This window comes from Miniopterus schreibersii (genome assembly GCF_964146895.1).
Source record: "Miniopterus schreibersii genome assembly, chromosome: X".
Taxonomy (NCBI): Eukaryota; Metazoa; Chordata; class Mammalia; order Chiroptera; family Miniopteridae; genus Miniopterus; species Miniopterus schreibersii.
The window spans coordinates 55,773,265-55,796,444 of record NC_138104.1 but is presented as its reverse complement, the minus strand read 5'-3'; the positions used below and the strand labels follow the sequence as shown (position 1 = coordinate 55,796,444).

Genomic DNA, 23,180 nt, shown 5'->3' with positions numbered 1-23,180 from the left:
TTTGACAAGACCTAGACTTGTTTTTGTGTGTGTGTGTTTTTCAAAACAGAAATATGATATATTTTGTGAATAATATTATAGAATTCCCACGCACCTACATAATCATCCATACATTTTTCCTATCCAGTCCTTACCGTATATGAATGAATACAGTTATCCTTTCCATGTCTTCATCCACCCTCACTGTGACTTTCCCCAAATATCACACAATTAGAGATTCGGGTTGAAAGGCATCTATGAAAAGTAGAAGGACTAATGGATTGAAAGTGAGGGTTCTTAGTTGTGAGTCCCAACTTTGCTTCTTTCGAGCCCTGTGACCTTCGTCAGGTTACTTCCCATTCCTGAGCTTTTATTTCTCCATCTGTAAAATGAGTTTTTTCGGATAGATGGTTTCTAAAGACTTTCAGCTCTGAGGTAATTTAAGATACTTGGGGGAGATTTTGTATGCCTGAATATTAAATGTGCAAATATTAAATATGTATGGAAATTAGTCCCCCAGAAGCTGAGGAGGATTTTGTGAAAACTTATGCAGAGTGACTTTTTTTAAAAATTGAAATTTTGGGTAATACTTGAGAAAATAAAAGGAGGAACCTCATAGAGTAGTAGTTGCAAAGCAAAAGGAAATGTTATTGGTTCTCTGGGCTTTGAAGGCTGCATTCTCATTTTTATGTGCTTGGGCTGTAAATACTTAAAAGTTTGAGTATTGGGTCATGCTCATCCTCTTAACTGTGCTATCTTTTTATTGCATTTTCAAAATACAGCTTTTTTTTTTTTTTACTATCAAGTCATGCTGCCTCTAATTTTGATAATCGCTCCCCTAGCCCCTTTGATTTTCAACTGAGTTTATATGTTTCTATTATCTGAAATCACGTTATAACATGTATCACCTCCCCCCATCATGTTAGCTTTTTTTTAATCCACACTGGAGGATATGTTTTACTGTTTTGAGAGGCAGACAGACAGACAGACAGACATAGATGTGAGAGAAACATTAGTCGGCTGCCCCTTGCACACGCCCCAACTAGGGACAGAACCTGCAACCCAAGTGTGTTCGTGAACTGGGAATCGAACCCGAGACGCTTCGGTGCACGGGACAACACTCCAACCAATTGAGCCACACCGGCCAGGGCCTATCATGTTAACTTTTGATTTTAACATGTCGAGTATTTTCTTTATAATATACTTTTGTGATCTTTGCATGAAATGTATTAAGAAAGATTTTTATAAATACAGGATGAGTTTGGGAGATTTTTAGACCTACTTTTTGGTTAGGCAATTTTAACAGTTTTTCTTGGTGGAAGAATGTAATCAATAGATTAAATGACCAGATGCCAGCTTTCTGCACTGTTTTACTTCCATCCCTTTTATCACTAGGGAGACATTTTTTTAACCCAAACTAATTATGATTCTGGCACAAAAGTTACTTCCATGCAGATTATTTAACACAACTGAACAGGAAAAGGTTTTTATTTCAGGCTGTATTTTATATTCCAGCACTCCTCACCCTCACTATTTTCTAAAATTCAGAGAACAGACAAAGAGCAAAAAAACAGAATTTAAGTTCCCTGAAACTTATTTGTGGTTCCATTCTACTCTTCACACAGTCGTGAAGTACTTACCAACCTATTTGTTATTAAAAGCAAAGCACTGACACTTGCCATGTGCAGGTCCTTATGATAGTTATAATATCTCTCCCAGCTTAAAGGCTCTGGAATTAAGAGTATGAAATAGTGGTGCTGGTAGCAACTGTTGGTATTAATCGAAGCTGAAACCTGAAAAGCAGCAAACCAGTAATTGCATTGCTAACCAATGCATATAGTTTGGAAAATTATTTTTTATTGTGCACATTCTCTCACCATTTGATGTCAAATGTCTGAGATTTGGAAAAAAAGATTAAATGTTTAGGAGAAAGTTTTACTTGATCTGAGACTTTGGCCTGTCAATGACAGGAAAACCTTCCTTATATCAGGTAAAGTAAGATCCTTAGGAAATAGTTCATCTAATTCAGAGACATCTAAAATATCAGGTTCTGTTTAATTTTTTTCTGACATAGGAGTGTTAGAGTTGCCCTGTCTAAATGAAATATTTCTTATTCTCTACCTCTTTTTGTTTTCAATTCTCTATGCAGTCATCTGTTCTATAGAGGACTTTGTTTCTTTTCAAAGTTTAAATGTTGAGAACCATCACCTCAAATGCAATATATCTTAAACCCAGCATTTTCCCTCCCCGCATTGGCTTTGCATTCCAGTTGCGCCATTTTTGACCCTGATAGCACCATTCTAATTTTCCGAAAATATTTCAAATCCTTAAGTCATGTTGCCTTTTCATTCTCTTTAAATTGTCCTATGCCAGTCTGTCCCAGAATTATGTCATCATGCATTTTGAAATGTATATTAGATTTTTAAATTTGTATCCATTTCTACTGGCACCACTCTAGTTTGGGTTGCCATCATCTCCTGCTTGAATTATTGCCAGAGGAAGCCACCCCTCCCCACTCCAATCTATCCTGCATGCTTGTGCCAAACTAATTTTCTTAAAGCACAGTTTAATTATGTCACTGCCCTGCTGAAAAACCTGCATCAGATCTTAATTAGGTCTGAATTCCAGTGCTCTCTTCCTCCAATCTCTAAGGTCAAGGAGTCTCTCCACTTGCCCAAAGCTCATCCCTCCACTTGTGCCTTCCATACTCTTCTCTTGCCGTCTCCTCTCAGATCGTGCTCCATCAGGCAGCCCGTGTCTCTCTAATACTCCTCTCTGCCTCTATGGCTCAGCCTATAAACATATTAAGAGTATAATTCTTTAAAAACAAAATAAAACAAAAGCCTTCATAGACCTGCATTCCCCTCTAGCTACTGTCTAGTCTCTCTTCCTCTTCCAAATTTCTTAAGAGTAGCTACATTCACCATATCCATTTTCTCTTCACCCTTCTGTAATCTGGATTCTGCCACCATGACCACAGATGAACTGACCTTAAGATCACCATGATCCTCTTGTTGCTAAATTAGTGGGCATCTTTTATTCCCTTTTTGGTCCTTATGCCTATGTATGATACTTATAATGACTTCGTCTTTCTTGGATACTTCTACTCCCTGGATCACAGACACACAGACCTTCAGAGGCAAGACAGGTCACAGAAAATGATGCAGCATGAATAACGATGGGTTCTTACTTGAACTGGAAAGTATATGATTTGCCTAAAGGTATTTAAATTCTGGTTTAAAAAAATGTTTTTTCCAGTCAAACAAACCCAGAAATTCCTTGACCACTTCACTCTCCTTGTTCTTGTATTTTTCTGGCTATATCTTAACTGTCTCATTCATGGGTTTCTCTTCTCTTGCCCTTTGAATACCAGTAATCCCCAGGGGTTTGTTCTCAGCCTACTATTATTCTCATTCCTTGTTTCCCCTAGATGATCACATCTTGACTCTCATGGTTTCAATGATCTGATGTCTCCCAAATATGTATCTCTGTATCAGACTCTTCTTAGACTTTTATTTGGCTTTCCTCACCTTATGGCCCACCATTATCTTAAATTCAACATATTCAATACAGAAGTCATTCCACCCACACACCTTCTCACCCCTGTCTCAACGCCTCAAAAAAAATCCCATCTATTACTATATTCTCCATCTCAGTTAAATGTACCTCTACTGATCTTGTTATTTTTCCTTGGTTCCTCTTTCCCACTCACAATTTTCACAGCTAAGCAATCAGCAAGTATAAACAATATATGACCCAAACTTTTATTATTCTCCCTACCACCACTTCCTTAATTCAGGCCTCTTTCATCACACTAACTAGCCCTGCCTTCATCTTTGTCACCTTCACATTCATCCTTAGCCTGCTGCTAGATTAAGACACCACTTTCCTGTTTAAAACTATTCTGTTGTTTCCCTTTTACCTGCCAGATAGAATCTAAGCTCCATAATGCGTCACACACACCTGAACTCTGCCAACCTATCAGCCTAATCTCCTGACATTTACCCTTACTATTTATATTTTCCTGTTACTAACATGTTGTTTCTTATCTCTTTGCCTCTAAGGTAGTGACTTCATCTAGTACTCTAGTACCCACTGCCCTCACTCCAGCTCTCCATATGTCACCAATTCCTGCAAGTATTTTCTACTCCCACTAAATTGTAAGCTGCAATGGCAGGAACAATTTCTGGTTCCCCCGAGTCCTCAATCTCTGCCCTAGCTAGAGTAGATACTCAATAAAAGTGAATTGAATAAATGTTGGTTTACTTTAGTAATACTCAATACTGGTTCACTTTATTTTATTTATTTTTTAAATATATCTTTATTGATTTCAGAGAGAGGGAGGGGGAGAGAGAGAGAGAGAGAGAGAGAAACATCAATGATGAGAGTCATTGATTGGCTGCCTCCTGCACGCCCCCCAGTAGGGATCAATCCTGAAACCGGGGCATGTGCCCTGACCAGGCAGGAATTGAACTGTGATCTCTTGGATCATAGGTTGATGCTCAACTGCTGAGCCACTCCAGCTGGGCAATACTGGTTCACTTTAATAACACCATAGTGCATATTATATTATAGGCCCTCGACAAATACTAGTTAATTGAGTCATGCTATGGAGAGTACTTGTGTTTCAGAGCATAAGTATATGTGGATACAGTAATATCACTAGTGATTGAGGGGGGGATAGGCAATGGGTTTACATCTGAAAGCTGTATTAAACAAGCCCATGTGTCAGAAAACCCATCTACTTGTATCTTCCTAATATATTGACTTTCTAGTTACTTAAACAAAATATTAATCTTTTAACATGCGATTAATTATAACTTCTTAAAAAGTAGAATGACCTAAACACACTAATTGTAATTCCAGTTCTGAGGGGGACATTATAAATGTGGATATCATAAGTGGACATTTGGGGATCTTTTTCCAAATTTCCAAAAAGATATGGCTAAATTAACTTCCATCGATTTGAAGTTCTAGAAACAAATAATGAAGTGTTTTTTGGAAGTATTAAGTGTTTCAGAAATACTATACATCTGAATGATATAATTTAGTATCTATGACTTTTCCTCTTGATATTTTTAGGGTAACTATTTGGATCCAATGTATTGAAATACAAGGAAAATTCTATCTCATGAGATTTTTTTTCTATTTATAAACATTAAACACACTCTGTATTACTTAAAATATGTGGATATTTACGCTTGATAGTACACCTGTATAGAGGTTAGTAGAGATGATAGGTTACCAATTCTCAGGTATTTATAAATTTGTCTCATTAGAGTTAATCTAAAAGAGCTGAAGTTATTACATATAGAATTGAAAAACGCCAAATTTGCCAAACAGTGCATTTCTGCAAAAACTTAGCACTAAAAATATTAATAATTCTCAAATCAGTGAATGGAATGCCTTTTCTGTTAATAGCTGTCTTTGAGAAATTACAGTGAAGCATTGTTAATTTGTGTTTGTATAAGGTAAATATTTTATAAGATTTTAGGCTTTGAGAACACTAAAGCTATGGTAACACTTGCCATTTTACAGTGTGGCAAGACATGATTGTTTCCATATAAAATATTAAAGAGATTTAACAATTTTTTTTAAAAATATTTTTGAATCATATGGCATAGGTTTTCCTTTTCCTTGGTATAGTAAATAAAGTTCAGTGCACATGCTTTAGAATCAGTGTTACTATAAATGCATAGTTTTCTAGTTAAATCATGTTTCTTGTTGGCAGAATTTTACTATGCTTTTATTTGTTTTCTTAAACAACCTGAACACATGGATTTTAATTTGTACAAGGTTTTCAAAGGCTGATGTATAGCCATTTTCAAAAAGATTATAAACTGTGAAGGGTATAGGGAGGGAGAGAAGAGGGAAGAACATCTAAGAGGACCCACCTTTCTTTGCCCTGATTTTCTTTACTGTAAAGAATTGTCAAAAAAATTAAAATTTGAAGCATTGAAGACATTTGACAAATAAAATACAATCATTAGTAACCACCAGCTGGGTCCGCCTCAAACATGTAATAAGCTCTATATCTAATGAAGCCAATAAAATGACAGCATGAGCAGTTCCCAAGTGCCTGTTTGTCTAATGCTAAAGAACCCCGCATCTTGGCTAATGTTTATCACTTATCAGTACTATGGGTAGATGAGCTTCTCTAACCTTTATGGATTCACAGTTCTTAACTTAATGGTTTGTTTATGAAACAACTGTTTTTACTCAGCAGCAGCCATTTCAACATTTTTTAAATAGCTACTAAGTGAAATGTTGTGCTTAAGGTTATTTGAATTAAGTAGTCTTTTTAAGTGCTGAGTCTCTAATAGAGAAAGTTAAGTAAGAAATCCCTAATAGGCAAGAACAGGACTGCTGCCTTTTAGCCAAAATTATGAAAGTATATTGTGGTTAGTCTGCCTATGTTTATACCATTTTGAAATAGATGTATGTAGGCCATAAAGGAGTATTTTAAGAAGTAAAATAATACTTTCCTTACCATTTCTAATATACTTTTTATATTTTAGAAAAATCAATCCATTTTTATATTGGAGTAGAAAAATAGTAATGTGAATATCGCAAATATTTCTTGAGAACTTGAGCACTGGGCTAAGCTCTATGAAGAATACAAAAAACAAAGTTCCGGTCTTGCTTTAAAAAGCTAACAGGAAAATTGCCTTTAAGATATTTATATGGAGCCCAGTCGGGCGTGGCTCAGCGGTTGAACGTCGACCTAGGATCCAGGAGATCGGGGTTCGATTCCCGGTCGGGGCACATGCCCGGGTTGCGGGCTGCAGCTGATCAATGACTCTCTCATCATTGATGTTTCTATCTTTCTCTCTCCCTCTCCCTTCCTCTCTCTGAAATCAATAAAGATTTTTTTTTAAAGATATTTATATGGAACAGCAAAAAATAAAAATAAATTTATTAACTGTTGAATTGTATAGTACACATTAGAAGTGGCTATGAGTGTTCAGAGAAAAGGAGAATCCATAAAGGCTTGAGCATTCAAGGCATTGGCACTTGACTTGAGCCTTGAAGTCTACATAGGATTTAAACTAAGGAGAGGAAGCAGGATCAACTGCATGAGCAAAGACAAGAGCCAACACAACAGTGGCACCAGAAAGGAAGGAATCATAAGAATGATTTCAAAGGAACAAATACTAGGACTTGGAACCAACTGAATAAATGCAACATGCAAAAAAAAAAAAGTAAAAGGAAGGTCCAAAAACTAAACCAAAGTCTAGGTTAAAGAGAGTCAATATTGCCATTAATAAAGATGAGGAATTTGAAAAGGGCAACCAGTTTACAATAAAAGATAACATTTAATTTGAGACATATTTGACTTGTGGTATTATTATTTTGCAGCACAATATCCAAATGGAATTTTTAGTATTCAATTAGAGATGAGGGGTTAGAGCATACTGGAAAATATAGAACTAGAGATATAGATTTGATGGTCGTCAACATAGACGTAATTGTCAAAGCTATTAAATATAAATAAACTGTTATATCTTCCTTAGAAAGAGAAGCAGATGACTAAAAGCTAAATTTTGGGAAAAGGCAAGAGTGTTAGAGGAAAGCGAAAGAATGGAAGAGTGTTAGGAAGGGTGTGATCAACAGTGTCACAAGCTGCAATGTCAAGGGGAAGAGTTCTGAGAAGAGGAGGTTGAATTTGGCAACAAAGAAGACAAGATGAACTTGGAAACAGTAGAAAGGAAGGTTCATTTATCTTGTGATAAATGCAAAGAGGGAATAAGAAAAATAAGAATTTTTAAAATAATAGAAATAGTCCACAAATTTTGGTGGATATATGTGTCTATATCCTCTACATATTTGATATCTAGTAAAAGAATGACAGCTGGAAAAAGTTAAAATGGCAGCAATCTAATGGAGGTAGGAACATGTTAATTGACATTGCATCTAAAGGGCATTTAAACAAGATATGTAAATAGAGCTCTACTTTAAAATGTATCATGTCTACCTTCTAAAGTGAGACCTATATATATTCCACAATATGAATTTACTCTTTGTGGAATAATAAATTAAATTACATCTTTTTGACTAGTGATAAAGTCACTATTTAGCTAAATATAATTTAAATGAATATGATTTTTGCTCTACTAAATATTTGTCATGTTAATATTGATTTCTGAGTTAACAGACAGTTGCAAATATATATTTAATGCTAGAATGTCAGTTTCTCAAACAGCATATGAAAGTTGCCATAAAAACTCATGTGCAGGGTATACTATTTTGTTTTTAAGTTTGGCTATGTTCTTGTGTCTATGTATAGATTTAAAGGGAATGTTATTATGAGAATATTATGTTCTTATTATATGTTGTACTGACACCTGGAAAAGTAATGGAAGTATTTTTTTAAATAAAATTAAGTTCTGTTTTCAATTGCTAATTAATTTTCTCAACCATTTTAAAATATAGAATTTGTTGTTATACAATACATTTTAAACATATAGGTATAGTATACTTATGCACAGATATGTGCCTTGCTACTAGATGCTAAGTAGAGAGTCTTTGTGTTTAAGACTGGCTTGTGTCCTTGAAAAGAAGCTATTATCATAATAATATGAGGAGAATATAATATTCTCACATAGAGTTTTAATAGGACATTGGATTATTAAGGTCTTTAAAGTGACCTTAAGACCAAAGTGCCATAAATCAGTTAAATCAAACAGTATAGTAGCTTACTATTTAACAAACTTTTATTAAACACCTGCAAGATTCCATTATGCTACTAAAAATAATGGAAGATAGCAAAATAAATAAATAGTAGTTTCTGTTTTCCAGGAGCTTAATATAGGGCAAAAAGAACTTAAAGATTGCCATTTGAATTTTGGTTCAGCCCTTAGTAGTTATATAATTTTGGGCAGGTCATTTAATTAATTACTCTTTAGGAAAAAAATTTCTGAGTGTCAGCTTCTTTGTCTGTAAAGCCAGGATAGCAATACCTCTCTTGCAAAGTTGTTAAGTCTAGAAGTGGTAGTTTATTTACCTAGCACAGTATCTAGCTCATAGTAAGCCCATAGTTACTGGTAACTTACTATTATTGCCTACCTCACAAAGCGTTCTCCATAAATGTTAGTATCTTTTCCTTTTTGCTTACAACCCATCAATCACTAACAAAAAATTGTAGCCACTATGATATATCATCAACATGTAGGAAGTGACCTTTGTTTTATGCCTTCTGAAATTAACAAGTATACAAACAAAGGCTTATAAAATTCATTTTGACTTCCTAGTACAGATTTCAGTGAGCATACTGAAGAGAGTCACAGCTTTCAAGGCTGGGATCTGTTTTCTTAAAATGGGTTGAACATATACATAAAAGTCAATCATAAGGATCGACCATTGAATTTCTGAATAGTAACTGATCATGAGTTGTTAAAGTCAATGGTTCCAAAGGTTTTATTAGTTTTTATTAGGAAAATTTTCATATATACACAAAAGTAGAAAGAATAGTAAAATCCCCTCACATACTACCCATCAGCCAATCCCAACAGTTATCAACTAAAATGGGTTTTAACAGAAACATTTCAGTCAAAAATTATATTTCCAGTTCTATATCAGTGTTTCTCTAATTCATTATTTTTAATCCCCTATCATGGATCTAGTTAATTTCTTTTACTATTAATTTGGGTAATAGTCAAATATTTATTCTCTATAAATATCTAAAATTATTTATAGAACACGTTTTAAAATCACAACATCAAAAGAAAAATGCATGGCTTTGTTTTTGTTTTTTAAAAAATGGGAGAGAGTTAAATATTCTGGGTAGAATATATTTTGTTCTGTCTTTGTTTTTAAGGTTTGGCTTGAGCAACAAGTTTGATACTGAATTTCCTTCAGTTCTAACAGGGAAGGTAAGTGAGAGTTTGCTTTGAACTTTTCAATTCTAAAAACATTGTTTTATGGCTTATTCGGTGTTTTGACAAATGTTTGACTCACTGGTAATGAAATCTAATAACAAGATGCCAGGGTACTTGGAGGCTGCATCATTAGTGACTGAAGGCTGTGCCTATGACCAATTATTTTGTTCATTGTCTGTTAATGCCAGCTATTATTTACTTGTTTAGTTTTTACAGTTTTGTCATTTTTCTCAGACCTGGTAACTATAACTGTTTTCCTTTAGGTCAGTAATTTCCAATGTTTTATTTTTATTTTTTTTCTTTCAGCCATTTATTTTTATTTACAGTTTGTTTTCAATGCAAATCAATTCCATAACATGAGAAGTTACTGTGAATCAAAACATTAATACACAAACACAATGTACAATCCAAAATAGATGTACAGCATTCAGGTATGAAACAAAGCGGAATGTTCATTCACACATGGTAGCTTGAGATCTGTTGTATATGGTGTTCCTGGGTAAGTTTCTAAAGATGGGGGTAAAAATTACTTTGGTTATCAACACTACTGTGACCATGCAAGATACTAGAACGTCTAAGCATCAGTATGTGACCATGTGAACAAAAGACTTTAGGAAGTGTTTATCTTCAAAAAGGTTTCTGCGCATCGAGGCAGTTGCAAAAAGATTTACTTTCCAGAATCAAGTCCCCATTAGGCTTAGGATCATGTTCTAACTATCTAAAAATATTGACCAATAAAAGAAAGTGTTCCAAATGTGGCTATTCCAATCCATAGATTTTTTTTAAAAAGTATGTACAGAAAGTATAAAAGTTTTTCTGAATTTAATGTAACTAAGGTTCCAGTCTTCTTTTAATTGAATTTATTGGAGTCACATTGGTTAATAAAATGTGGGTACAATTCTATAATACATCATCTGTATATTGTATTGTGTGTTTACCACCCCAAGTCAAGTCACCTTTCATTACCGTTTTCCCCCCATTTACTCCCTTCTACCTCCTCTCACCCCCCTTTCTCTCTGGTAATCACCATACTGTTGTCTGTGTCTATGAGTTTTTTCCCTTTGCTTAATCCCTTCACCTTTTTCACCCAGCCCACTATGACTTCACTTATATGTGGAATCTGATGAACAAAATAACCTAGCAAACAAAATAGAAACAGACTCATAGTTACAGAGAACAGACTGACAGCTGTCAGAGGGGAAGGGGGTTAGGACCTGAGTAAAAAAACTTCAGTCTTCATCTCCCAAATACCTTATTTACAGTTTTGGTTCCTTCACATATTCACTTTTTCAATTTTAAGATTTGTCAATTTTTTTTTAATATATCTTTACTGATTTCAGAGAGAGGAAAGGAGAGGGAGAGAGAGAGAAACAGCAATGGTAAGTCAATCATTAATCAGCTGCCTCCTGCAGGCCCCCTGCTGGGGACCAAGCCCGAAACTCGGGCATGTGCCCCAACCAGGAATCCTAGGTCGACGCTCAACCGCTGAGCCATGCCCGGCCGGGCAAGATTTGTCAATTTTACCTTCAAAACAAATCATTTTTTAAATTGTAAGTATTCAATAATATGCAGAAATAAGAATTTTGAAATTAGTTGAGATTCGTGTATTTCAGCGCTTTGGAATTAGTTTAGTAAAATGAATCTGGCTCTCTTGTTGAATAGGAGTAAGTAATAAGTATATAAGCAAAATTTACTCATTATGCTTGGATTTGGAGTAGATTCCAATACATCATTGTCCTGGCACATATCAATTACTACATAAAAAGCCAAATGCACCAAGCCAGTGTTGCTCAGTGGTTGAACATCAACCCATGAACCAGGAGGTCACTGTTAGATTCCCCGTCAGGGCACATGCCTGGGTTGCAGACTCGATCCCCAGTAGGGGGCATGCCGAAACATCATTGATGTTTCTATCTCTCCCTCTCCCTCCCTCTCTCTGAAATCAATAAAAACGTATTTTTAGAAAAGTCAAATGCAGTGTCAAATCCAAAGCCTCAGAGGAAAGAGTTTGTTTCACAAGAGAACAGTGTGAGTGATAGTTTAACAATGTAAAACTTTATTTAGAGTTACATGGGCATTAAATTAGTACTGTGAATTTACAGTAACACCTGAAAAGTTCCTTCTAATGTACATATAAATAGAACCATTAATTTTGCATTACCTGTTTTATGGCCTTATAGCTTTAACGAACCAAATGAAAACTAACTCTCTTCCAAATCCCATCCATCCCTTATCTCTAGGTAAGATAAAATCTATTCATTTTCAATATAGAATCTTATGTGTCCATACTTAAGCCAGATTTAAGGAAATCATCTCTGAACTAATTTTGGATGTGTCTCTTCATCTTATACATGAAACTGCAGCAGATTTAATATCTACATTCATCATCTAGTCAAACCCTGCACATGCTCTTCAAACAAAATGAATCTGGGATCCTCAATATTTTCTGCGTCAATAAAATTAGGTGTGGAATTAGCGGATTCAATGAAGACCTGTTTTTTTCCTTGTCACACTGGAGGTCTAGATGCCATTTGGATTGGGTTTGGAAGATGGAGAAGTATAGATGATTCTTGGCCTGAGTCTTTTAACAGTAGAGATATAAAAGAGAGAACAAGATCACGAAGAGGATGGCTGTTGACTACAGAACACCACTTCTTGGTGGTGGCATTCCATGGACTTGGTGTAGTCGAGGTTTTGTGGGAGGGGTTACTGGAAGATGATTCAGCAGTTGTTTTATTTGAGAAAATCTGCGTGGGTAGGAGCAACACCAGAAGCAGTAGCTCCAGTTGGAGCCTGGCTACCATCTCTCTCCCCATGTCCTCTCTGTCAGTGTGTGGCTGCATCTCACTCTGGATGTGGAGTGGATGGAGAACCCCTGGCTCCAGGCGGGTGCAGGCAATCTAATTTCCCATGTTTTAGAGTGAACAAAGTTATCATTGTTCAACATTGTATCACTCTTTTTGAAACTATCCTGTGGTCTGATTTTGTTATACATCCATAGCATCAATTAGCATCAATCTTTTGCTTATTTTTCTACCTTTTAGATAGTATGAGTTTCTAAAATTGGACTCACTGCAATAAATTATCTTTCTGTTTCCTGGTTCCTCTACATTCAGTAATTTCTTCTAAGGTGGAGATATAGTAGTCAAAGACTTCTTACGTTTTGAAACAATGTTTTCCTACAGCAGTAATGCTAACTTAGTACAAAGGATAAGGCTCTGACTAAGGCAAAAGGTTATTTACACATTTTTGTTACTTGAGAAATGTAGATGAAGAAAGAAAAAAGCTGTTATATTACAAAATACTCAATAATTTACAAATGGTTAAGAGCTGAGTGCTTGGTAGCAAACATGTTGATTTAGGCTTAAAAGAACTTAACTTTTTGTATTTTGAGACCTGTAATTTAATATAATTCTGTCTCATTTTACTATTAGAATAATGTTATTTGTCAGTATATATTTTGGTCATATTTTAAAATAATTTCATTCTATAAAGGGCTTTAATATGTTAGTGTTAATTTTTATCATATTGTAATTGAGAAAAGCAAGGTTCAAATTAGTATGTATAGTATGTATAATAAAGGGGAGAAATAAGCATATTAATAATTATATGAAGTACTTCTAAAAATATACACATGAAACTAATACAAATGATTACTTTCATGGGAGAAGAGGAATGAGATGGATGGAGACAAGGGTAAGGATGAGACCAATGTATGAGTATCTTTTAGTATTGTTTTGATTTTTGAAACATGTAACTATTGCCTATTCAAACCTTAATTTACTTTCTTAAATTTTTATTGAAATTATTGGGGTGCTATTGGTTAATAAAATTATATAGTTTTCAAGTGTAGAGTTCTATAGTACATCATCTGTATATTGTATTGTGTGCTCACCACCCAAAGTGAGGTCCCCTTCTGTCACCTTTTATCCCCCCTTTACCTTCTTCTGCCTCCCCTCACTCCCCTTTCCCTCTGGTAAACCTTAATTACTTTTAATTTATCCTGTCAATCCAAACTCTTTGAGAATGGGGTAAAATACTTCTACTAATAGTAGCTTCTTTTTGTCATGATAAATTTTCCAACAGCTTACTCTCCTCACTTTTGTCCTATTCCCAGTCTTCTCCCCAGCTTCATTTGGGGCTTGAGGGGGCAGAAAAAGACAGCAGACTTATTTTTTCAAGGATTGCCACTGTGATCATAGTACATTCCATATAATTTAAACCTAAAAGGTATATTTTGTTTTTATTTTTTTATTTAAATTTTTTATTGTTGATGCTATTGCAGATGTCTCCCATTTTCTCTCCCTTTGCCCACCTCCACCCAGTCTTCATTCACCCTCACCACACTATTGTTTATGTCCATGGGCTATGCATATATGTTCTTTAGCTAATCCCTTCACTTTCCTTTATCCAGTCTCCCTCAGCCTCCTCCCCTCAGACATTTCTAAGTCTATTCCATGTATCCTTGCCTCTGCTTCTATTTTGTTCATCAGTTTATTTTGTTCATTAGATCCCATATATTAGTGAGATCATATGGTATTTGTCCTTCTCTGACTGGCTTATTTTGCTTAGCATAATACTCTCCGGGTCAATCCTTGATGTTGCAAAGGGTAAGAGCTCCTTTTTTACAGACTCGTAGTATTCCATTGTTTGCTTACCACTGCTCTTTTTTGTTTATTTTTTACAAATTTGTTATCCACTCATCTACTGACAGACACTTGGGCTGTTTCCAGATGTTGGCTATTGTAAACAACACTACTATAAATGTAGGGGTGCATATATTCTTTCTGATTGGTGTTTCAGGATTCTTAGGATATATCCCTAGAAGTGGGATCACTGGGTCAAAAAGCAGTTCCATTTTTAATTGTTTGAGGAAACTCCATACTGTTTTCCACAGTGGCTGCACCAGTCTGCATTACCACCAACAGTGCATTTAAGGTACCCTTTTATTCATATCCTTCTCAGCACTTCTTGTTTGTCGATTTACTGATAGTAGCCATTCTGACCTGTGTGAGGTGATAACTCACTGTGCTTTAATTTGCATCTCCCTGATGATTAGTGACGTTGAGCATTTTTTCCTATGTCTATTGGCCTTGTGTATTTCCTCTTTAGAGAAGTTTCTTTACAGGTCTTTTACCCATTTTTTTTATTGGATTATTTGTCTTCCAGGTGTTTTGTGTAAGTTCTTTATGTATTTTGGAGATTAACCCTGTATCAGATGAATCGTTGGCGAATATGGTGGTTCTCGCTTCTTTTCTTTTTTCTTTTTTATCCTCACCCTAGGATATTTTTTCCATTGCTTTTCAGAGCGAGGGAGAGGGAGAGAGGGAAACATTGACGTGAGAGAGACACATCGACTGGTTACTTCCTGTACACACCCTCACCAGGGCCAGGATAGAGCCTGCAACCAAGGCACGTGCCCTTGGCTGAAATTGAACCCTGGACCCTTCAGTACGAAGGCTGAGGCTCTAACCATTGAGCAAACCAGCTAGGGAGCCTTTTCATTTTGTTGATCATTTCCTTTGCTGTGCAAAAGCTTTTTAGATTGAGGTCATTCCATTTGGTTGTTTTTTCCTGTGTTGCTCTTGAACTCAGAGACATATCAACAAAAACATTGCTCCGAGAGGTGTCTGCGGTTTTACTGCCTATTTTCTTCCAGGATTTTTATGGTTTTGTGGCTTACATTTAAGGCTTTTAACCATGTTGAGTTTATTCTTATGTTTGGTATAAGTTGATGGTCTAGCTTCATTTTTTTGCATGTTGCTGTCCAATTTTCCCAACACCATTTATCTAAGAGACTGTTTTTACTCCATTAATGCTCTTGCCCCCTTTGTCAAATATTAATTTACCATAAAGGTGTGGATTGATTTCTGGGGTCTCTGTTCTGTTCCATTGATCTATATGGCAGTTGTTGTTCCAGTAACAGGCCATTTTGATTACAGAGGCTTTGTAGTATAATTTGATATCTGATATTGTGATCCCTCCAACTTTGTTCTTCTTTCTCAATATTGCTGTGGCTGTTCTATGTCTTTTTTGGTTCCATATAAAATTTTTGAATATTTGTTCTAGATCTGAAATATGTCATTGGTATTTTTATAGGAATTGCTTTGAATCTTTAGATTGCTTTGGGTAGTATGGACATTTTAGTGATATTAATTTTTCCAGGCAATGAATATGGTATATGTTTCCACTTGTTTGCATCTTATTTCTTTCTTCAATGTATACTATAGTTTTCTGAGTACAGATCTTTTACTTCCTTGTTTAAGTTTATTCTTAGGTACCTTACATTTTTTGTTTCAATAGTAAATCGTATTGTTTTCTTAGTTTATCCTTCTGAGAATTTGTTATTGATGTATAAAAATGCCACCAATTTCTGGACTTTGCTAAATTCATTTATTAGATCTAGTTATTTTTTGGTGGAGTCTTTAGGGTTTTCTATGTACAGTATCATGTCATCTGCGAATATTGACAGTTTTACTTCCTCCTTTCCAATTTGGATGCTTTTTATTTCTTCTTCTTGTTTGATTGCCTTGTCAAGGACTTGCAACAAAATGTTGAATAAGTGTGGTGAAAGCAGACATCCCTGTCTTGTTCTTGATCTTAAGGATAACACTTTTAGTTTTTTTCCCATTGAGTACGATATTGGCCACATGTTTTTCATACATAACCTTTATTATGTTGAGCTATGATCCCTCTGTTCCCATCTTGCTGAGAGTTTTTATCATAAATGGATGCTGGATTTTACCAAATACTTTTGCTGTATCTCTTGATATGATGATGTGATTTATATTGGTGTGATCACATGCTAATCATTCTCTGATTTAAATATGTAGACTATAGTTGTAGATATTTAATATTTATTTATGCTACTGAAATTACTTTAGTGTCTTTTCCAATATATAACTTATGTGCTCAAATTGAAAAGGGAATCCACTGTATGGGAGAACATATTTGCCAATCATACATCTGATAAGAGGTTAATATCCAAAATATACAAAGAACTCATACAACTCAACAAGAGGAAGACAAACAATCCAGTTAAAAAATGGGTAAAGAACCTGAATAGACAATTCTCTAAAGAGGACATACAGATAACCAACAGATATATGAAAAAATGCTCAACATCACCAGTCATTAGAGAGATGCAAATTAAAATGACAATGAGGTATCACCTGACACTTGCCAAAATGGCTACCATCAACAAATGACAAGTGCTGATGAGAATGTGGAAAAAAAGAAACCCTAGTACACTGCTGATGAGAATGCAAACTGGTTCAGCCACTATGGAAAACAGTATGAAGGTTCCTCAAAAAATAAAAAATGGAACTGCCATTTGACCCAGTGATTCCACTTCTAAGAATATATCTTAAGAATCCCAAAACACCAATCAGAAAAAATATATGAACCTCTATGTTCATAGCAGCGCTATTCACAATAGCTAAGATCTGGAAACAGCCCAAGTGCCCATCAGTAGATGAGTGGATTAAAAGGCTGTGGTACATTTACACCATGGAATACTATGCAGCTGTAAAAAAGAAGAATCTCTTACACTTTGAGACAGCATGGAGGGACCCAGAGAGTATTATGCTAAGTGAAATAAGCCAATCATGTGAAACAAGTTTCATATGATCACACTCATGTGGAATATCAAGAACAAAATACAGTGATGAACAAAATAGATCCAGTGACACAGAAGCATGGAACAGGCTGAGGAATCTCAGAGGGAAGGCATGGGTGGGTGCAAAGGTGAAGGCCTGGGGTAGCAGGTGGTGCACCTTTAATTTCTGAAGGGGTCAGTGAGGGGGAAAAGGGACATCTGTCATACTTTCAACAATAAAGATAAAACAAAAATAACAGTGGCCCGGCTGGTGTGGCTTAGTGGTTAAGCATCGACCTGTGAACCAGGAGGTCACGGTTCAGTTCTTGGTCAGAGCACATGCCTGAGTTGCGGGCTTGATCCCTGGTGGCGGACGTGCAGAAGGCAGCCTATCAATGACTCTCTCATCATCGATCTCTCTCTCTCTCTCTCTCTCTCTCTCTCCTCCTTCCTTCCTCTCTCTGAAATCAGTAAAAACATATTAAAAATTAAAATATTAAAAATAGAGTGAGAAAAAGGAGGCATATAAAAGATATGAAAGAAATGAGAGAAAAAAGAAGAAATAATAAGAACAATAATAATACCAAAGCCATAAAGAAAAATGAATGAAAATAATGAGAAAAAAATGCTAACGAAGTTCTTCTCAGCATATTTTAGTGCCTGCTAGGCTTTCCCTTTGGATCCTGCTCTTATGTTGTCTGAGGTTAATTGTTTTGTGTGCTGCTAGCCAGTGTCAGAAGCTGTCCAGGTTTGGCTCTCCAAACCCTGTTGGAAGCTTCAAGTGATCCGCAGCTTGGGACTAGCTCCACTGGTCTTGGCTGCACACAGGAGGGACCAAGATGATATTCTAAGCGGGCTGCACACAGGGGGCCCTAAGGTGAGTTAGCACACTTTCAGACTTCAGAGATGATGGTGGGTGTGTACCTGGACTATTTCTCTGACCTTGGCCAAGTGGAGTACTTTTTAGGCAGGCTAGTGGGGTGTGCTGGAAGCCAGGAGTCAGCTCTCCTGTGGAAGGGAAGCACCAGCCAGGTTCCAGTGAATGTGGGGGGAATGACCCTGCCCAAAGCCAGCCACTGACACTCCCTGAGACTGCTGCTTCCTGAGATGGCTGTCTCCTCAGCAAGGATCGAGATGTAAGGTAGGGTGAGTGGAATTCTTTAGGGTGTGGCAAACTGTATCCTGGAAGGGTGGTGTTTTTGCCTTTCCCAAGTCCTCTGCTGTTGGAGTGGCTTGTGCTTCTCAGGAAAAATGGCTGTTGCGATATCAGGGTTGGGGGGAGTGATGACTCAGCACCATATCCCAGTTACCACCCTACTACCTCTATCCTCTATGCCTCTCACCCCAGACACTCTTCAGGCTACTCCAGTCCACACCGTCCTCTTTCCACCAAAGCCCAGGGTGAGTGGCTTAGAACTAAAATAGTGTACTTTAGCCCTTTTTTAAAAAGTGGCTTTAAATCTGGTAGGTTCCATCTCTCTCTGGTGGATAGAAACCCCACAGCTTTTCACCACTGGATGCTGCATGAGCAGCTGCCCCTGGTTCTGGAGTTCTGGGCTGGAGAGCACAGCCTGGGGTCCAGACCTCACTCCACAGGGAACCCTCTACAGCTGAGATATCCCTCCTTGCCCTCAACCTGCTGCTGGTAGGAGCCGGGCTAACCTCTCTGATGACCCTGCCTTTTCTACTAGTCTTGAGGTGGTTTTTGCCCTTCATTGTTTAAAAGTCTCCTTTTCAGCCCAGCAGGAGTGGCTCAGCGGTTGAGCATCGATCTATGATCCAGGAGATTGCAGTTTGATTCCCGATCAGGGCACATGCCTAGGTTGCAAGCTAGATCCCCAGTGGGGGTGTGCAGGAGGCAGCGGATCAATGACTCTTTCATCACTGATGTTTCTAGCTCTCTCTCCCTCTCCTTTCCTCTCTCTGAAATCAATAAAGACTTTTTTTAAAAATAAATAAATAATAAATAAATAAAAGTCTGTTCTTCGGCTAGTCTTCAGTTACTAATTCAGGGCGGATGTTTGCCAATTCAGTTTTATTTTCAGTTTGGTTCTGGGAGGAGGTGCAAGAAAGACCCACGTACTCCACTGCCATCTTGAAAACCTCCTAAAAGGTATTTTATACTTTATTTGCTTCATTTGCCTCCTAAAAAATAGGAGCTAGCTTGAAACGGTATAGAGTAATTAAACAAGCTTTGAAATTAGATCTGGGTAGGAATACAAAGTCTATAACTTACTGGCTTTGTGAGATTAGGCAAGCTACTTCTCTGAGTCTCTGTTCTTATAAGAAAATTAGTAATGATGATGGTAGTACTTCATTTCTTATTGTAAAGATTAAATGAGAGGGTATATATAAAATTTGTAGTATATTGTCAGGTACTTACTAGCTTCCCAATGTAAGTCTGTGGTTGCTGGTGACCATTGTACATCAGTGTATCCCAGTTTCACCCTGATTAACCCATTTTCTCTATTCACCAGCTTTTAATTTTTAATTGATTTTTCAACTTTTACATTCTTCATCTGAGTAATGGTTTATTCTCTGGTCCCACTAATAATATGTCCTTTCGAATTTAGATACTTTATATCTCTCCTGAGGTATAATGACAAATCATTTTATATAACAATAATCAAGTAGAGATAGTCTCTGGCTGATTTAACACTAGAAAATATATGGCCATATAACTTTTTAGGATACAAAGAACCCTTTGGTGTGAGATTTTGGCCTCACTGTCTAGTATGTTCTACCTTTCCATCCTGATCATGTAAAAGAATTCACTTGAAGCAGCAGTTAAGACTTAGAATTATTTTATATGAATTATTCATAAATGCCTTCTTCAAATGAAAGAAATTGCTATTATAAAAATCTCTTGAATGACAATGTATTTGTGGAAAGATGGCAAATTCAATTATAAAATTAGAATGTGAACTAAAATATTTCCAATGGGAGATCTAAGATGGTGGCAAGTTGAGTGAAAGCTACACTGACACTATCCTAGGACCAAACTGGAAATACAACTCAAATACAGAAAAACAACCCTGAATAATCAACTGCAACTGAAAACCAGCTGGGAAACACCCTCATAACCAAGGACCTAAATTGGTGACCACAGAGAGACTGGTGGGAAGTTGAGAGGCACAAGAAGGCTGGCTGGGCTCTCATAGGCAGCAGCTGAAGGTCTGGAGGGATATCTCAGCTGTTGGCAGTACCTACTGAGAACTCTGGGGTCTAAATCCCAAGCTGAGCCCCCCAACCCAGAGCACAAGAACTGAGAAGGGTGCTCACATACCATCTCTCTGTGAAAAGCAGCAGGGTTTCTGTCTGCCAGGGAAAGATAGCTGTAATTGCAGGCACCCTCTTAAAAGGCCAAGACACAAAGATTAGTGTGCAGCCACTCACCTTGGGCTCTGGTGGAGACAGAATGGACCTGAACTGTCTGAAGAGAATCCAGGGGGCCTGTCTGAGGGAATAGATATCAGAGGGCATCTATCTGGGACCCGGTGCTGAGTGATTCCCTGATATAGCAGAGGACTTCTTTCTCAGGCAGACATTTACCTTCCAAGGAGCTTTTGCCTGGGGGGGAGGGGGGAGCAATTGCCCCACTCTGCTGGAAAACCTCTGGCCCCACATTGTGGAGTTTCTATAGCCTGAGGCTCCTTAAGAGACTGATAACAATCAGCCACCCCATCCTGTGGAGTTCCTACAGCCTGAGGCTCATTAAAAGACTGCATAACAGCCTCTGAGTGCTTAGAGTCTTTACCTGATTTGCTTGTGGACTCAGAGCTTGGAAAAACAGACTTTGGTGCACATCTTGGTCCTGTCCAAACACACACACCTCCAACAGAAGAAACCACAAGCTGTGGAGTGTCAAAAACTCCCAAAGGATACTCAAAGACAGTCACAAACAGCGTCTGACATTGGCCTTCACCACAAACCATCCAAAAGACTGGGAATCCTAGCAGATCTACCTAATACATAGAAACAAATCCAAACAGACAGCGAAAATGGGGAGACAAAACCCCAAATGAAAGAACAAAAGAATTCTCCAGAAGAAGTGCTAAATGAAATGGAGATAAACAGTCTATAAGATATAGAGTTCAGAATACTGATCATAAGAATGCTCAACAGCATGAAAAATGATACAGAAACTATGAAGGAAATTAAGAATGACATAGTAGAAATTTAAAAAATCATTGGAAGGAATGAACAGACAAGGGGAAGCTGAGGATCAGATTAGTGAATTAGAAGACAGGGTAGAAAAAAATCAAAGATACAAAAAGAAAAAACAATTTAAAAACAGAAGGACAGTTTGAGTGAACTGTGGGACAACATGAAATGTATGAATATTCACAGCATAGGAGTGCCAGAAGAGGTTGAAAGGAAGCAAGAGTTAGAGAAAATGTTTGAAGAAATAATGGCAGAAAAGTTCCCTAACCTGATCAAGGAAAAAGTCATACAAATTCAGGAGGCACAGAGAGTCCCAAGCAAGAAGAACCCAAAGAGGTCAGTACCCAGACACATCATAATTAAAATGCCAAAAATTCAAGACAAAGAGAAGATCTTAAAGGCAACAAGAGAAAATCAAGCTGTTACCTACAAAAAGCTTCCATAAGGCTGTCAGCTGATTTCTCATCAGAAACCCTACAAGCCAGAAGGGAATGCCATGAAGTATTCAAGGTAATGCAAAACAAGGATCTGAAACCAAGACTACTGTATCCAGCAAGGCTATCATTCAAAACAGATGGTGAAATAAAAAGCTTACCAGACCAAAAAAAAAAAAAAAAAAAAGGCTAAAAGAGTTTATCAACGCCAAACCAGCATTGCAAGAAATGTTTAAGCAACTGCTGTAATTGGATTAAAAGTCTTAATTAAAAGACATTGGGTAGCTGAATGGATAAGAAAACAAGATCCAAATATATGCTGTCTACAAGTTACCCATCTCAAAGCAAAAACAACAACAACAAAAACAATTGGTAAAAAGGTTGGGAAAAAAATACAACAACTTCTGGAAGGCTTTAAAGGAGAGATCAACAGCAATACAGTCATAGTAGGGGACTTTAACACCCCACTGACTTTACTGGATAGCTCTTCCAGCCAAAAAAAATCAACAAGGAAACTGATTCTAAATGACACACTAGATTAGATGGATTTAATTGACATTTACAGAACATTCCACTCCAAAGCTGCAGAATAGGCATTTTCCTCAAGTGCACATTGGACATTCTCAAAGATAGACCACATGTTAGGACACAAAACAAGTCTCTACAAGTTCAAGAAAATTGAAATCATATCAAGCATCTTTTCGGACATTTACACCATGGCATCCTACGCAGCTGTAAAAATGAAGGATCCCCTTACTCTTGGAGACAGCAAAGTGAGACCTGGAGAGTATTATGCTAAGCAAAATAAGCCAGTCAAAGAAACACAAGTGTAACATGATCTTACCCATATGTGGAATCTAATGAACAAAATAAACAGATAAACAAAATAGATCCAGAGACATAGAAGCATGGAACAGACTGACGAATCTCAGAGGGAAGGCAGGGGTGGGTGGGAAAAGATTAACATAAGAATTTATTGCATATATGCATAACTTATGGACACAGGCAATAGTGGGGTGAAGGCCTGTGGGGAAGGGTACATGGTGGAGGGGATCAATGGAGGAAAAAGGGAGACATTTGTAATACTTTCAGTAATAAAGATAATTTTTTTGAAATTGTCCAATGGAA

General features: G+C 36.9%; 1 protein-coding gene across 3 annotated transcripts in view; it reads left to right on the top strand.

The window, feature by feature from the left end:
• Positions 1–23,180, top strand: part of CHIC1 (cysteine rich hydrophobic domain 1) — a gene marked incomplete at its 5' end in the record, with an annotated part of 98,918 nt that overhangs the window by 831 nt on the left and 74,907 nt on the right. For all 3 annotated transcript variants that reach the window (XM_081125720.1, XM_081125719.1, XM_081125721.1), the window contains one exon: positions 9,797–9,851. In XM_081125720.1, the coding sequence (XP_080981846.1) occupies positions 9,797–9,851 (55 nt within the window). The remainder of the gene's footprint in view (positions 1–9,796; positions 9,852–23,180) is intronic.